At 28.5% G+C, this 16,617-nt stretch overlaps 3 protein-coding genes across 6 annotated transcripts in view; 1 reads left to right on the top strand and 2 right to left on the bottom strand.

Annotated features, from left to right (window-relative positions):
- The window catches only part of LOC102679653 (ubiquitin-like protein 3), a 71,254-nt gene extending 60,748 nt beyond the window's left edge, over positions 1-10,506 (bottom strand). The window contains exon 1 of the mRNA XM_006613782.2: positions 10,054-10,506. Coding sequence (XP_006613845.1) covers positions 10,054-10,083 — 30 coding nt within the window. The 5' untranslated portion in view covers positions 10,084-10,506. The remainder of the gene's footprint in view (positions 1-10,053) is intronic.
- Positions 10,507-10,800: 294 nt separating this feature from the next.
- Positions 10,801-13,341, top strand: LOC102678842 (tetratricopeptide repeat protein 5-like). The gene is made up of 8 exons (XM_006613780.2): positions 10,801-11,081; positions 11,290-11,640; positions 11,727-11,969; positions 12,028-12,081; positions 12,156-12,341; positions 12,478-12,650; positions 12,751-12,895; positions 12,966-13,341. Exons 1-8 carry the CDS (start codon positions 10,998-11,000, stop codon positions 13,083-13,085), a joined length of 1,356 nt encoding a protein of 451 aa, XP_006613843.1. The 5' UTR covers positions 10,801-10,997; the 3' UTR covers positions 13,086-13,341.
- A 1,184-nt stretch (positions 13,342-14,525) lies between these two features.
- The window catches only part of LOC102671357 (torso-like protein), a 21,360-nt gene continuing 19,268 nt past the window's right edge, over positions 14,526-16,617 (bottom strand). For 3 of the 4 annotated variants that reach the window (XM_031509557.1, XM_031509558.1, XM_031509559.1), the window contains 2 exons: positions 16,072-16,617; positions 14,617-15,042 (listed from right to left, as the gene is read on the bottom strand). In XM_031509557.1, coding sequence (XP_031365417.1) covers positions 14,647-15,042; positions 16,072-16,566 — 891 coding nt within the window. In that variant the 5' untranslated portion in view covers positions 16,567-16,617 and the 3' untranslated portion in view covers positions 14,617-14,646. Of the gene's footprint in view, positions 15,043-16,071 lie in introns of all 4 variants that reach the window. The other variant, XM_006613803.2, reaches the window with a different exon arrangement.

The raw sequence follows: 16,617 nt of genomic DNA on the forward strand, positions 1-16,617 counted from the left end.
CATATTCTCATCTCACTATGCAAAATCTATTTTTTTCTATTTAATTTTATTCACTCTCTTTTTTCTGGAAGTATACATATTATTATATACATATACTTAAATATATTATATATATTAAATATATATATATTTATATATATTAAAAGATTTATTCATTAATTTAAAATCTGTCTGAATATTGCTGTTTATGAACACGTTTGATTAATGTGAACGCAGCATTATATAAATTATACGTTCACGTTGAATCATGTTTCTCATAGAAGAAAGGATAATCATAATATTCTCAATAAATTCTGCTTTATTAGTGATGACTAATATAAAGAAAAACATATGATTGCTTTTGGCAGAGTTGCGATCTATCACGATCTTCCTAGTTCATCGTACGAGTCTGTTATTACAGAAATATCGGTCGCGTCATATCGGATATTATCGCGTCCGAAAACGATCGTGAATACCAGTTGCTTATGCACCTGTCCGTTGTGCATAGTCTGTAGTGGTAACGAATTGAGCTGGCAATTGTGATACGAGAATATGGTTCTGATGCAATCAGTTGAATGTAGCCCGGCAATGTATGCTTAACGTATCATGAATTTCACAGGACCTAACTCACGGAATTTGCATTGCCGTGCAATCGCTTTCGTGTCACGAAGTCGATATTTACTAACCAATCAAAAACATTGAATTTTTTTAAACTCCTATATATCATATATACTATTTAATAAAGCTTATTTGAAAGTAAAGCGAAATTAAATAAATTCAGTAGATATAAATATTCAGTAGATATAATATTAGAATAAAATAAAAAAAAATTCTTTCTTCAAAAGTTAACCTTAAAAGATTATAATACAAATCATGATATGACAATTAAGTAACAAAAATTATGCATCGATGACATAATCGCAATATAAAAAGAATACATAAATTGAAAAATAAATTAACAGAATGTAAAAAAGTACTGGAACAACAAATAAATGATAACATAATTTTAAACGCAATATAATAATTTTCTTTTTCTGCACATATATACACATATATGCATGCTTGTAAATAAGTGTAAAGATAATTCATGGTTGATAAATCATTCGCGTGAAATATTTCACAGAGTCAGAATATCAAGGTTTTTGTTAAAATATTTACATGACAAACGAATCTCGATATCGCACACGAACAACACGTGCCACAGCCAATTTTTATTTGCTCTGTGAGTAAACAGGACCGGTTCCTTACGAACCGTGTCTACCGGACCAGTACTTTTCAATGTATAGCCCCATTAATGAGCTTTCCGTACTACGCGTGTAAACAGCACGTGTATGTAGAGTAAAAAAACGAGTTTGTTAAAATAGAATTGAGGGGAAAAAACATTTCGTGAACATGTGTATATAAGATGCAATTTAAAATGAAAAACATTCTGAGAAATGAATTCAACACTTTATAAACAATGAAATAAGCGAACAGATGATCAATTTGATCTTGTTTTCGAAATATAGTTTTTTTTTATGTTTATGTAATTAGAATATAATTTAAATTGAAAAGATGTTTTGAATGAAATATACATTCAGTTTTCAATGAAATATGAAATTATAGATGAATACAAATAATAAGTCATTAATACAAATATAAGAAAATATAGATGAATACAAATAATAAGTCAATGGATTCTTATAATATGACATCTACTTCTATGATGATTTAATTTATATATGTCTCTTGATGAGTTCAGATAAATGGAATTTTATTGTATGATGATTTATTAGAACTTTATTAGATAAAAAATAAGATAATCTTTAATTAGATATCTAGTTGCATTGAAATGCAAAATATTATACTTAAAATAATTTTTATAAAGAAAAAAAATTTGTTATATTATGAAATTAAAATCAAAATATACAAATATATATATAAGTCGAATACATCTATTTTTATGTAAATTGTTATTTATTTTGAATTCACATATTATATTACAACTATAGGATTGTCAGCAATTCTCTCTCGAGAGAATGGATAGTCCAAATATCTGTGACATGTGATATATTGTTATATATTTTTTTTACACAAATATGATATTCATTGAGTGCTTTTCATCATTCTATGATTTTTATTGAACTATCCAATGAAAATATAGAAGTGAAATTTGTGTTATTAAACTATTATATTGTCTGTTGTTATAAATGTTATGAGTAGGAAGAATGAAGTCCTATTAGAATAAAAAGAATTTCCTATGCAATTCTAATATTTACTGTTAATAAAATATTAAATATTTGAATATTAAATATTGCACATATGGATCAAATCAGTAAATAGCAGCATTCCAAAGGAATTTTACTTTCTCTTCTAAAAAGGAATCTTTCGAAAATAATCTCAAATAAAATCATAATTTTCCATTAATTATGCACAATAATATTTTTCATCACGAAAATGTTTTATTAATTAATATTAATCTTCCATTTCATTAATCCTTATCATACATTTAGATGCAATTATAAATTATATTTATTATATTATATAAATTGTATATGTTTATTTAATCATTCATCTTGCGCAAATAATGTTATATTACATTATATGTATATATACATATACAGATAGATATGTTATATATCTATCTGTGAAGAATAATAAAACTGACCTTTGTTAATAAACTATTCAAAATATAATTAAGATTATTTCTTAATAACAAAATAAAAATATCTAATTTGTAAATATAAGTACTATAATAACAAAACAACTTATATAAGCAGTTAATCAATATTTCTAAACGACAAATACATTTCTTATACATTAACTCAATAGAAATTATTGCTGCAACATTTCTTGCTGCCAACATTCGAAGATATTCTAACAATGCTTATTCAAGATATTATGCTAGTTCTATTGCTATTGTTCTTACGAACAAATCCTTTGTTCCAATATTGTCTTAGCATCAAAGAGTACTTCTTCGTTAAGTAATGTTATTGACCCATTCGTTAAAAGCTTCAAGACATAATGCAATTTATTTTTTCTTTCTTTTTGTTTGTTGCAATTATATACATAAACTAATTAAAATAAATACAATATTTTATTCATTAATAATGCGTAGAATCATAGTAATTTCGAGGAAATTATTCATTGTACTGGTTAAATGGAAATTCCATTATAATCAATATTTACAACAAATTCAATTACTAAAAAATTTAATCGAATATCACACAATAGAATACATCTATTGTTTTCAATATCTATTCAATCCCAATTTTTTTTCAACCAAAAAAAAAAAAAAAAAAAAGAAAAATAATTTGTATCTGTTTTATGATTTTTCAACAACCGTATTACATATTTACTCGAGTTTTAATCGAATTTTTTTCGATTTAAAAAATTTTTTTTATTTTTATTCTTCATAACAAAAGTTATGAAAAATATGCTAACCTTTAAATTGATTTAAAAAAATAAACAAGTATACGAAAATAAATCGTATATAAAAGATAAAATAAAATAGAAAAAGAAAGAATATTTAAATTATCCCATCATCCCGTCTTGATCCGGAAATTAAATTATTAAGTATTTAAATGTGCGTCAATTGGGTATTTTGCCCGTACTACTCATTTGTCCGCTTGATTTTCATTGGATCGCGATACACCGGCAAAAATCAAACGAGCATCTCCCTTAAAAAGCGGCGTTACCGTTCGTGGCAACATTAACTTTTCGAGTGAACGGCGAACAAGCGCGACCACACGCTCTCCAACCGTAGAAAGCGAATGGATTGCGAGAATATCGACTCGTTCTCCGGCAGAATCCACTTTGAAATGGAAACATCAAACGGTGGTAGAAATATAACCGGGAGAAGGAAAAAAAAAGTTGCAGATACCAACGAATCTACTTTATCACTTAAAACTCTTACTATCAAGTATTTGCGATATCTTTTGAGAAATTATCGATTATCGAGTTAATCGTGACTTTTTTTCTCTTTAGTCGTAAACAGAAGTATTATGATTAACTATGATTTATTATGTATTTAACTACGATTTATTATGAAAAGTATTATTTTTGAGTATCGATATTATTTTTATAGTCTAGAAAAATGCGAATAATGGGATCAGTTTACTGTATGGATTCCTTTGAAGCGAGTTTTTATATAGTTATGAATTAATGGACAAATTAAATGGATTAATGGTAATCGTAGATCATTTATTGAAAAGATATAATTCTGAAGTGCAGATTATTAAAAAAGTATAAGATTGAAGAGAATAAAGTGTTTCATGTAACATTGGAATTATTCTGGAAAGAGACGGAGTTTATATTCGGAAGTTTCGAACAGTTTTAACTGGGTCGTGAAAGACTAAAGGATCTCGTTCGAATCTACTTTTAGATGTTTTACAGTTGAAGCGCGCGCGCGCGCACCAACGAATATTTATTCGACTTTTCTTTCGAAACTTTGTTGAAATATATAAAGAACGACAGTAAGAGAACGATTTTCTCTTGTTGGAAAAGACGTTTAAATAACGAGGCCATTTGAATATCGTATTATTTATTATAAGCAAGTTTTTATTTAATATATTTATATAAAAAGAAGAACATTAATATCTACGCATAAAAAGCTAATAAAGTTCTTTAAGAAAAAGATATAATCCTTTTCAAATCACATTATCCAAATTTTAGTTTTTCTTAAAATTTATATTTAATAAAAACGTATGTATATATATTATAATGTATTCTTTGATAAAATTTTTTATTCAGATTATTATTGAAAAAATAGACAAAAGAACGAGATATTTTCCTCGTTTTCTTTGTTACAGATAAAAATCGAACTTTGTACTTCAATAATCCTTATCGAATTAATAATTGTCTCAAAATGCAAACAATAGATTTTTAGGAATAAATACGACTCGAATGATATAATATCATAGTGATTTATACGAACAATATTATTCGAAGATTTTTTCTGCTTTACTTATTGCATTTCAACTTTCATTCATTTTTGAATTCTTTTATTTGTAAAAATTGTTACAAAGTTGTATTATAAAATAACAACTACATCGAATTACTTCTCATTCGGTGAACGAAATTTAAAATAGTATGAAAACAGAATATCTCGTGAATAATCATTTTTTTTCTTTTTAATAATAATTTTTATCACTATATTACAATATCTTTTTATTTGTAAATATTTTCATTTTAAAAATATATAATTATTAAATTTTTCATTTAATAATAGCGTAATCGATAAATAGATTGATAAATAAAAAATCGAACTTCGAAAATTATTAAATATTTGTTGTATTTAAATTAAAAAAAATTTATTATGTTGCATAAAAAATAACATTATTTTATACTTGTAAATTTGTATGCTTTACTTTAATTATATTTAATGCTCGAATAATTTAAAAATATTTATTGACAAAAATTATGAAATCAGTACTTGAAATATTTCATATCTTTTAAAAAAACATAATATTATATAGTTGCAGAAATTATAGGGACACATAATCATATGGATCGAATTCCAATTATGAGATATATTTTTTTCAATTGGATTCTGTTTCCTTGTGTGGAAGTAGAACTGATCTTCGAAACATCGATCAGAATTTAATGCATTACATTAAACTTTTAAATTCAATTACATTACAAGAAATATACTAGTAAGGAAAAAACTCATGAACTTCACTTCATTTCGATTTAAGTATTCGCTCTATATTTTTCTTTTATGCGAGATGTAAAAAGAACTTTTTATAAAATTTTCTTTGTAACATATATAAATTAAAATCAAAACATTTTTGTATCGTTTATATTCTGAATTTGAAAACCCTAGTCATTCAGCATAATCAATGATCAACAAGAAATCATTCTTATCACAAATATCATCCCGCAAAGCAATTCAAACATTTATCAACCATCTAAAATGAGACAGCCTTTCATCTTCACAACGTCATCGAATCGCTTTATCCAGAAAAGCTTTGCCCTCGACTTATAGTAGAAGGACGAAGTGAATCGTCAGCTCGTCGTAGAGAGAACGAGCCCGCAAGCACGGTCGACACACATTTCTGTTCAGAGAAGAAAAGCAGCCGACACAGAAAATCGATTTAGACGTTTCACAAAAGCTGATTCGCCTTGATCCGTTTTGCTGGACGGTCTTTTTCCATACGATGGACAGCTCGATTTTTCCCTCCTATATTTTTCCCTCTTACCCCGCCTACTCTCGTATTTCTGCGAGGAGAAAGCGATATAGAACTTTATACATATACTAGGGGGGAACCGCATTCGCCATAGTTTATTGTGCGAGTTGGAAGAAACATTTTTCTCGCGTTATAGCTTCTCGAACCATCGCACGGATCTCCCTTTCTTCTTTCTCTTTCTCTATTTTTCTTCTACGAAAAAAGGAATACAATTTTGTTCTTTTCTTTAATCGACCTTGACCGTGCTTTTCTCGATAGCCACATGACAATGGCGGCGACCGCCGACTGAACCGCGTTCTCCGAGCCTTTCGAACTCGATGCCAACGAGACGTTCCAGCTAGCTTGATAAATCACGTATCCCGGCTTCGAAAGGCGAATCGAATGAGCGTATTCAGCGAAAAATGAAAGAATTTCCAAGTAGTATGGTTAAGAATAGATGTAAATTCATGTGCATGTAACTTTATATGTATGAGAGATAGGCGAATTATTTTAATAATAGAAAAAAATTGAGCCGAGTACTCGGTTTTTGCCAGTTTGAGGTTAAAACCTTGGATACCTTATTCGTTAAGTGACTACTTTGACCAATTATGTCTAATTATGTCTCTTGAGATTCCAAATATGGCTGCCGCCTACGGCAAATAGTAGCCGAGGATATATATATATATTTTTTTTAATAATAATGATACAAGATTACTTGAGATAATATAGTTCAATTTGAAAATAAATTTATAGTGGTATTATTTATACGTAAATTTCTTTTTGATGTTAAATAAATGATGTTAATAAATAAATTATTGATTGATATTTTAAGTTTTTAAGTTTTTGAAAGTAAATTCGTTTACTCCATTAAAAAGTTGAAGAAAAAACTGATCATTTTTCGTAAAAATCAAAAGTGAAAATAATAAGAATGATTTTTATTTTTCAAAATTAGAAAATTAGAAAATTTTTCGAAATTATGGAAATTAAAATAAAAAAATATTAAAATTATTATAATAAAATTAATGAGATAAAATTAACTAAATTAATATATACGAAAAAGATAAAAAATATATATAAATATAATTAATAAATAATAGCAATATTTTCACCAAAATTTCAATATAATATATATTTTTATATACATAAATACATATTACAACAATCAACACATTATTAAAATTTTATATTTATATTTAGTAAAATTTTGAAGATTGATGTATTAAATTTTTATTTTGAGTCAAATTGGTCTAAAAGAAACAACAAGGATATAGCCAGAAACATGCAATATCCAAAAAATTTAATAAAATGAAATGAGAAGAAAGACAACGGTTATTATCAAGCTCGACAAGCGTAGCGATGATTTATTAACGCGTACCCTGCTGTGTGGGTTGCATATGTTTTAAGTTTTTGACGTTTACGACATGCACCATCGGTGGTACACGTACCATGAACGGAAAGCAAAACAACGAGTTAACAGAGTATTAACGAATGTGTTAACAATGAACGCGTGCCAATTCGGCCGTCTAATTCGAATTAAAGTGGAAAAAAGTAAAAAAAATCTATTTTATTTTTGTTTATTTTACATTTGTTTTAATAATTAAACATGAGCATTGTCTATCTTATTGAATACCGTGAAAATATAATCATCAATTTATTAATAATCTCCATGTAAAATAAAAATTATAAAATTAAAAAAAAATAAATATATTTTTTTTTTCTTTTGATTTTTATATAATATTATATATAATATTTGATCAAGAACAAATATGTTGATGTTTCTTTTGAGAAAATGTCGTTCACGAATTAAAATAATTAAGTAATAGAGTATCTTCAACGAAATGAAAGGTCTCGTGTTTGCTGCTCTCTCTGGTATCCAGGCCGGAATGATAGTTTGCCATGAATTTCAATTTGTACGATTAATTGTAACGAAACTAAGCTTCCGCGGTATTGCAATTCTCCATGGAAAATATTTCTTGAAAACTCAACATTAGCTTAACAGAACTGATTTTATTGCATTTAAATTTTTTTACAATTGTTGTAACTAAACACGAAAAACTAAAACACGAATAAATTATTAAAATTTTTGGCTATTTAAATTAAAACGTTAGAATTACAAAAAATTTATATTTGCTTCTATCAAAAGAAATAAAAATAATAAGAATGTTGAAAAAATAAATAATCTGAAGAAAAAAGTGCATGTTATATTAAAAATTTCGATCAATATATGTTAGAAAATGAATAATACGTTATAGAATATAATTTTTATGCAATATTATAATAAATCATATTTTTATAATTATTAATTACAAGAGAGCAATCGTGAGCAATCATAAGTATTAATATTTTATTAATACTTTAAAAATCGATAAATAATACAATTAATAATTGTAATAATTGTAATAAAATTTACTATCCTAAATCAATCACATAAAAAAATAAAATCTAAAATTCATAACATTATTCTTTTAGTAAATCATAACCTGTACAAAATACTATGAAAAATACTGAATTGTATCTAACAAGAAATAAGTTGACCTATGTGCCATTTAAAATTTCTTTATGACAAAAATTTTAATTTTTATGTAATAAATAGATTAATTAATTTCATTAAATATAATGATGCAGTTTTTTTTCGTTCCTCCATTAAACCGCACCTATATTGAACATGACCAAATGTACACTACATCGTCAATTAATTACAAACAGGGGAGGAGGATCGGGCGATTATGGTGGATACGAAAATAGCTGGAAATAGCGTGCATAATCCGTGCGAAAAGGGGCCGCGCAAATATTTGCATCTATTTTACACTCCATCGATGCCGCTGAATTTTGAATGCATGTTATTTTTAGCAGAATAGGTTGAGTGTATGTCGATCTATTCTTTAGCCCGCGGCTTATACTTGCTCACGCGCACAACCAACCACATATTCTGTCATTATATTGCCATGTATATGTACGGTCATTGATTTAATAATTTATACATATCGAGACGTGAAATAAAAACTAAAGAAGAGGAATCAATAGGAGATAGAGGAACACCGACGTATTTAACGTATAAAGTATAGGTACTCGGTCATCTCTGTGATTGGTGCCAATTAAACAGCCTCGTTGGACCAGTTAAGAGGACACTTTTCACGAGTAGCGACAACTTTGTAAAAAAATACGCGACGATTCTCTACAGTAGACGATAGTAGGTATAATTCACAAAGCGTGGAGAACGTACCGTCATGACTTTCACAATACAATTAATTCACAGTGCTTGGAAGGGAACTTCAGAAAGAAGAGGGGAAAGGGAAACGGCTCTACAGCATGAGCTCTTGGAGAGAAGAAAGAACCGGTGAAATTATGATCTCGTTAGAATGACATGGAATATGATCAAAGGTAATTCTTTGTTCATTAATTAGCCAGAGGTGTAAATTTATGATAGTATTCGATAAAAAAAGAGAAATAACAATGATAAGTAAATTTAACCGCCAATGACGTAAGTACTGATTTACGATCGATCAACAGTACTGTATATGTTACCGCGCGAAATTTGGTTTCATACCGAATTATTTTGCTTATTATGCTTCGCTTAAACGTAAATCAAAAAAAAAAAAGTGTAATATTATATGTACGTATAACATAGAAATAACAAACAAATGACAGAAAAAAGAAGAGATATTAATATCGTTAGTGCGAGGGTGTACATCCGTTGTTTAATCGGAAAAAGTGGCAGTCATACAGACACGAAAAGATATTTCGTTGATCGAATTATAATTTTACATTGATGGTCCAATGATCGTAACTTACTGAATAAGAGTACAAATATGTAAAACGATACTATATGATTTATATCTAACAGCAGTCGAAAATTGTGTGAATGCAAAGGATAAAGGAGAAAGAAGAAGGGTGCGGTAGACATATTAGAGCAAGTGACAAGACTCACCTTGTCTGAGGGTATGTTGCGCGAACTCATCGTAGATGATGGCGAGGGTGTCGCAAGGAATCCAGAGGCCGTCCGTAATTTGACCCAAAGCCGACTTCCCGAATGGCACAGGTATTTAACAAATGGTGACAGCAGTGAAAAGCCAGTGTGCGACGCACTTACTCGATGAAAACACACTCACGCACAGCTCACTATTCCGGGACCATTTCGGCCCGAGCCTTCGCTGCCCGATCACACACTCCGACACCTGTCGTTACTTGTACATGTCGGGCGCAAAGTATTTGGGTAACATCTTGCAGATAATACACGGAATACGCTCTGTAGTTTGCACCACACGCACCCACCGTCCCAGTCTCAGAGCCAAACATATAAAATGGCGATCCTGAGACGATGCAGCCTTCTGGGGAAGCTTCGGTCACAGAGTACGCGATTCTACTAGTTGCCCTGTTTGATGCTCATGACAGGTGGCAGTGGGAGGAATACTAGTAGCGCTATCCTCGGCATATTTTGGTACTATATTACAAATTGGATTTGTAATAACCATGCAAACGAAGCTTACCGTAAACATATGAAAAGCCATAAATTGAAAACAATTATTTTAATTATTTTCATTATGATTATTATTGAAAAATTATAGAATCGAAGCAATAATATTTTTATTTTCTTTGAAAACTATAAATTACTTAATATTGATTGCATTTAATATTATTGTGAATAGTACTTTATATATAATAGTTAGCATTAAAATTATCACATAACCTCTTCGATTATTCTGCAAACATTAACATTTTGACAGTTCTCGAATGATAGATTATACTTTACTATTTAAGCGTTAATTTGCATATATATAATTATAAATTATGTATAGAATTAAAAATATCATCTATATCTGACGCATAATGAGTTCATTGTGATAAGTTACTTATAAAAGTATTTAAAAAAAAATGTCTGCAATTATAGATGATAAAGTAGTTGCAGGAGCAAAATCTGCAAATATTGTTAAAGAAGATCCTATTGTAGCATTGACGGTATTTATACCGTTTTAATAATAGAATTTAGAAAACTATAACATATTTTTTTTTATTGATATAGATAATTACTGTGAATTACCTTCTTCCTTTATTTCCTTGTTATTTAACAATGAATTTTAATGCAAGAAAATATAATTTCATTTATAAATTTAGTTCTATCTTTATTTTCTATTTGTATAAAATTTATTTTATCTATTTATTTTAGGAAAAAGTTAATGCATTATATTTTTTTCGAGATCACTATTTTGAAAATCATTCTATCGAAGAAGCCATTAAAAAGAATAATGATTTAGAAAAAGAGATGAAAGATACTTTAAATAAATTTGATGAATGTAAAGGCTATGAAATTGATGGATCAAGAGCAAAATATTATTATCTAAAGGGAAAAGCTTTAAATGTTACAGAACGTTTTATACCTCAAGCAGAAGAGTTATTAACAAAAGCAGTGAAATTAGAACCTAATTTAGTAGAAGCATGGAATGAATTAGGAGAATGTTATTGGAAAAATGATGACATTCAACAAGCAAAAAATTGTTTTGTTGGAGCTTTACGTCATGTAAAATCCTTTTTCTTAATTATTATATCTTATTATTTTTTGTAATTATATATCATATAATTAAATTATAATAATAAAAATTATAGGGTAAGAATAAAGTATCCTTAAGAAATTTATCAATGGTATTTAGACAAGAACCAGTTCTTAATGTTGAACAACGAATGCAAAATATACAGAAAGGTGTAGAACATGCTAAAGAAGCAGTTAGCCTTGATACAACAGATGGAATTTCTTGGGCAATATTAGGAAATGCCTATTTGTCTTCCTTTTTTACAGTAGCACAAAATCCTGCAATTTTACGACTTTGCATGTCAGCTTATGCACAAGCAGTAAGTCTTATAATAATTTTTATTGTTAATTAGTAGTAAACATTTAAATTATTTATAGGAAAAAGATATTGTAGCAGGAAGTAATCCTGATTTATTTCATAATAAGGCAGTGGTAAGCATTTTATTTTTTTTCAATACAATTTATAAATTTTAATTCCTAATGTAATTAAATAAAATACACATTAGGCCTTAAAATATCAAGAAGAATATAGTTTAGCATTAAAGTCTTTTGAAAGGGCAATGCTATTAGATCCATTATGGGAAACACCACGTAATAAAAGAGATGAATTACTACAATATTTAAAAGATGTACAAAATTCAGTAAACAATAGTGGAAGAGTAAAACCGAAGAGATTGTATCAAATGATAAGGGTATTTAAATTTTTTTTGGACAATATTTTTTTTTCTATTTATAAGAATGTAATTTCAAGATGATTCATATTATTTTATAAACTTAATACATGATGTTGGTACCTATACATATTTATAGGTTTCTGATTAAATGTAGGCATTGGATATTAAACATTTGGGACCATACAAAGGTGGCTCTTTCACATCCGGCCAGAAGACTGTAAAATTAGATTTAATATTATTGAAAGATTTAGTCCTAGGATTAAATCCAGAGAAAGTTATATTTGGAAAAGTAGTATGTTGGATACAAGATACTGATTGTGTACCTTTGTAAGTAAATTTTTTATATTAAACAATATTAACGTAAAAACAATTAAACAAATAAGAAATTTATTAATAAGATTCATAAATACGTGTCGAATCTTTTTAGCGCTTTTTGCCTTGTTGATGAAGAAAAAACATGTATTGCTGTAACAGTATACAATCTTGCTAAAGGTCGTGGAGTTACTGTAGGAGATTCTGTTGCTATACCCGAACCATTCGTGATTCATCAAAAGTTTTCTTATCTTAACAATGTTAATATTATTTTAATGTTATATATACCTGTTCTAAAATTAACGATTACATAAGTATATCCTTTTTCAGGATTTTGACTTCAAATCTATACGCGTCGAAACTCCGGTTATATTGGTTGTTAATGGAAGAAAATTAGGTAGGGAACAAGAAGCATCTGCAAAATTGCATACTTTTAAAAAAACCGATTAAGATTTACGTACGTAAAAATTCATTCTGAATTAGTGAAACATAATTAATAATGAGATTTTTTTCATCTCAAATTTAAATTAATGTCAGTAAATAGACAATGTGATATTTAAATTTTGAATCTAAGTAATAATTATACATTAACAGAATTTAATAATCTTACCACAGTCAATATTTCTGAAGATAGGTTGATCTATTTACAATTGTTGCGCGTTTCACAATAGAAAATGTTTAAATTTGAAGTGATGAAAGTTCTAAATGTCTTAAATGTTTTCAATTTATTTCCGATATATTGATTTATAGAGAAGCTTGAAGAATTCGAATACATGGATTTTTATGAAATTTTCTATATATATAATAAAAAATAAATTCATTTAAATAATTCTATCTTAGAATATTGTAAAAGCACTTTTGAGTGTTATATGATAAGCAATAAAAATTTTTATATATAATGTATCAAAATTTTATAAAAATTTATAAGCATATATTCTTCAAGTTTCTCTTGTTGATTCAAAAATTACAGAATGTTTTATATATAATATAATCGGATTTTATATAAAAATACTGATTCTTATAATATATCTACGTTTATTTCTTAATTTTCAAATAATTTCTATTTAAAAAATTATTATATACTTGAATGTTCTTCATTTTTTTTTTTTGAATTTGTTTCGTATTTTTAATATGTTTATTGTTATGATTTCATGATAACGAGGAAAGTTAGAAAATAAGTTAAAAAATATAATCCGTTAATATTTAAAAAAATAAAATAAATCGATTTTTCCTATAAATTTTACTCCATCAATCGTTTTACCGTGCCAATAACTTTTTCTTATTCATACAAAACAGAAACTGACAGACGTTCTTTTATACTCAAATACTCACACAAATTTATTTTAACTCTGCTGAAATAACGTCCATAAATTTGTAAAGATAAAACATATTGTAAAATATATAATACGTAGATTTATTTTCAAAAATATTGAAATTGATTTATCGAAGTTAACACTCGAGAAGAAAATTAGCGAGAAAAAAGAAAAAAACCACGAATCCTATTTCCGTTTTGTCGCTATATTTCTGAAGAGCTTAAACGAAAATGCAACAGATATTATTAAAACAATATCAAAAATAAACCGACAAACATAGGAATAGGATATCGTGTTTTTTTTCAGTCATTTTTACGAAAATTGCTTGTGATATATATATACGATATATATATATATTTAAAACGTTTGTATAAAAATGTTTTCTATCGTCGATTATATTAATAAATACTTATTTAATAACAATATAGTAGTTGGGCGTTTCTCTATTAAATTCTAACGTCCGTTTGACGGAGAAACAATAGTGAACATCCAGCAGACCGTGACTAACGATTGTTCGAACACTAATCGTTCTACGACAATCAAATGATCTTTCCATATCGAAGTCATCGATCTTCCTCTTCTAATATACGTACATGTATATCATGGTCCGCCACATTCAAATACGATCGGTACGTAATTTTTACGTAAATATGACGGAGGTGTACCAATTTTCTCCTTTCAGGACGTATTTTTTTACTTCACATATTTACCTCCCATAACTTAAAGTAATTATCAATAACCTCAAGGAACCATTCGCGTCGTTGAGGATCTTTGAAAATGGGTGCCAGTGTCTTTAGCTGTAGTTGCAGTAATGCCTCGTTACCCAACAAACTATCCAGTTGCTTCAGCAACATCGCATCACCATGTAATTTCAGCAAACTGGCGTATGAGAAAATGTAATATTGGTTTCGAAGCCGTTCCACCGCCCATGACTCGACGGTGCGATTTCCGCTCGCTGCTTGTATGGAGCCCATGTGCTCCGCGTACCACGGTGAAAAGTAGTTGTTCAATTCGATATTCGATAGATCTGCTACGCCACGGGTCTTCAATCGTTCTTTGATACGTAGATACGCTTGTTGTGTATACACGAACACCTGAAACGGATATATCATGTAAATACAGGTACATATAAAGGAATATTTTTTATTTAAAATACACGATCGTAAAATTGTCTCGAAGGATACGTGCTTTAAAAGAAGAGAAAGTTATTTTATATTAAAGAAAAGAAAAACTATACACTGATATTTCAAGGACATGTTTATCTTACAAAAAATATGCATCCTTCGAAATGTTAAAATATTAAACAACGAATAGTTATTAAAGATAACTATATAAAAAAATTATCATATATAAATAGACATAAATGAATCGTATTATCTACATAAGCATATATATATAATCGATTTTTTTGGAATATAAATCATAAATAAAGAAATTATATTCTATATTTTTGATTTAAATTTTAAAGAATAATTTTTTCTTTCTAATATATTTTCTTCAACTATATCCTGTATAAGATTTATATTTAATAATCTTGAGATTATTAATACAATATTTAATAATATAATATAAAATTTAATAATTTTTAATAAGATTCATGTACTTGTATAATTCATATATTTCTATAATTAACTAGATGTTGAAAATACCGATCGTCATTTATTTTCTTGCATAGCAAATTTTTTTTATTTTAATAAGTTTTTCTTGGTAATTAATTTAACCAGTATACATTTGAGTATCACTATTCTACTTACAAATCTTTGGACTGGTCTTTAAGGTTTATACACTGATAAAATGTAGATACACGTCACTCCGCCCGCATGTTTAAATCACAGTTTCAGAGTGTAATTTTGATTGTATAAGAAAAACAATTAAATTACATAGAGAAAATTTCTTTGATGATGTTTTGCAACGTATGACTTAATGATTTCTAGGTAGAAATAAATCTTGAAGTAATAAATTTTATGCAATAAAATTTTTCCTCTTGCGCAAGCATTTTAGAAACAATATGAATATTCAAATATCTATTCTTTATACTCGTATAAAGTAAATATTCGAATATACTTGATCTCGAATTCAGAACGATCCGAACTAGAGAGGCATTAATTCTATTATCTTCTTACCTGATACAAAGAGTTTCCAGTGACGTAAGCGGCGATATAATGCGATCCAAAATGTTTGATAAATCGCACTACACTCGCCGTATCACCGACCGTAACGTTCTCCGTTTCCCGAAGAACCGCCTCGTCAAGGATCATCGTTTCCGCGGTACCAGCCAATTTCTGATTCTCACGGAATCTGGCAACACGTACCAACACGTAACAATGATCACCTGTGATGAAGGACGAGTTGATGCCTAAATGGCGAGCAATGGCCGCCTTCGACCAGCTGGCGCTGAACGCTCGCCACGGCCTTTCGAGCCGCTCGAACGTGAAGTCCCGGAAGTATGCTTGCAGAAGTTGGCGAACATTGTCGCAAAACTCCATGTGGAAGTCTCCATCGAACACAGCGGTCTGTTGTCGTTGCCTGGTCATCATGGGGACAGGATTCCTGAAAACATCTAATGTCGGCTCACGGAAGATCCATGTCTCGGTGTCGTTTCTTGGGACCACTCTCATGCTGATGCTGAGGTAGCCGTAACGGCTGAAGATGTTCACGGCGCCGCCGAG

The sequence above is a fragment of the Apis dorsata genome, unplaced genomic scaffold, assembly GCF_000469605.1.
Source record: "Apis dorsata unplaced genomic scaffold, Apis dorsata 1.3 scaffold_162, whole genome shotgun sequence".
Taxonomy (NCBI): Eukaryota; Metazoa; Arthropoda; class Insecta; order Hymenoptera; family Apidae; genus Apis; species Apis dorsata.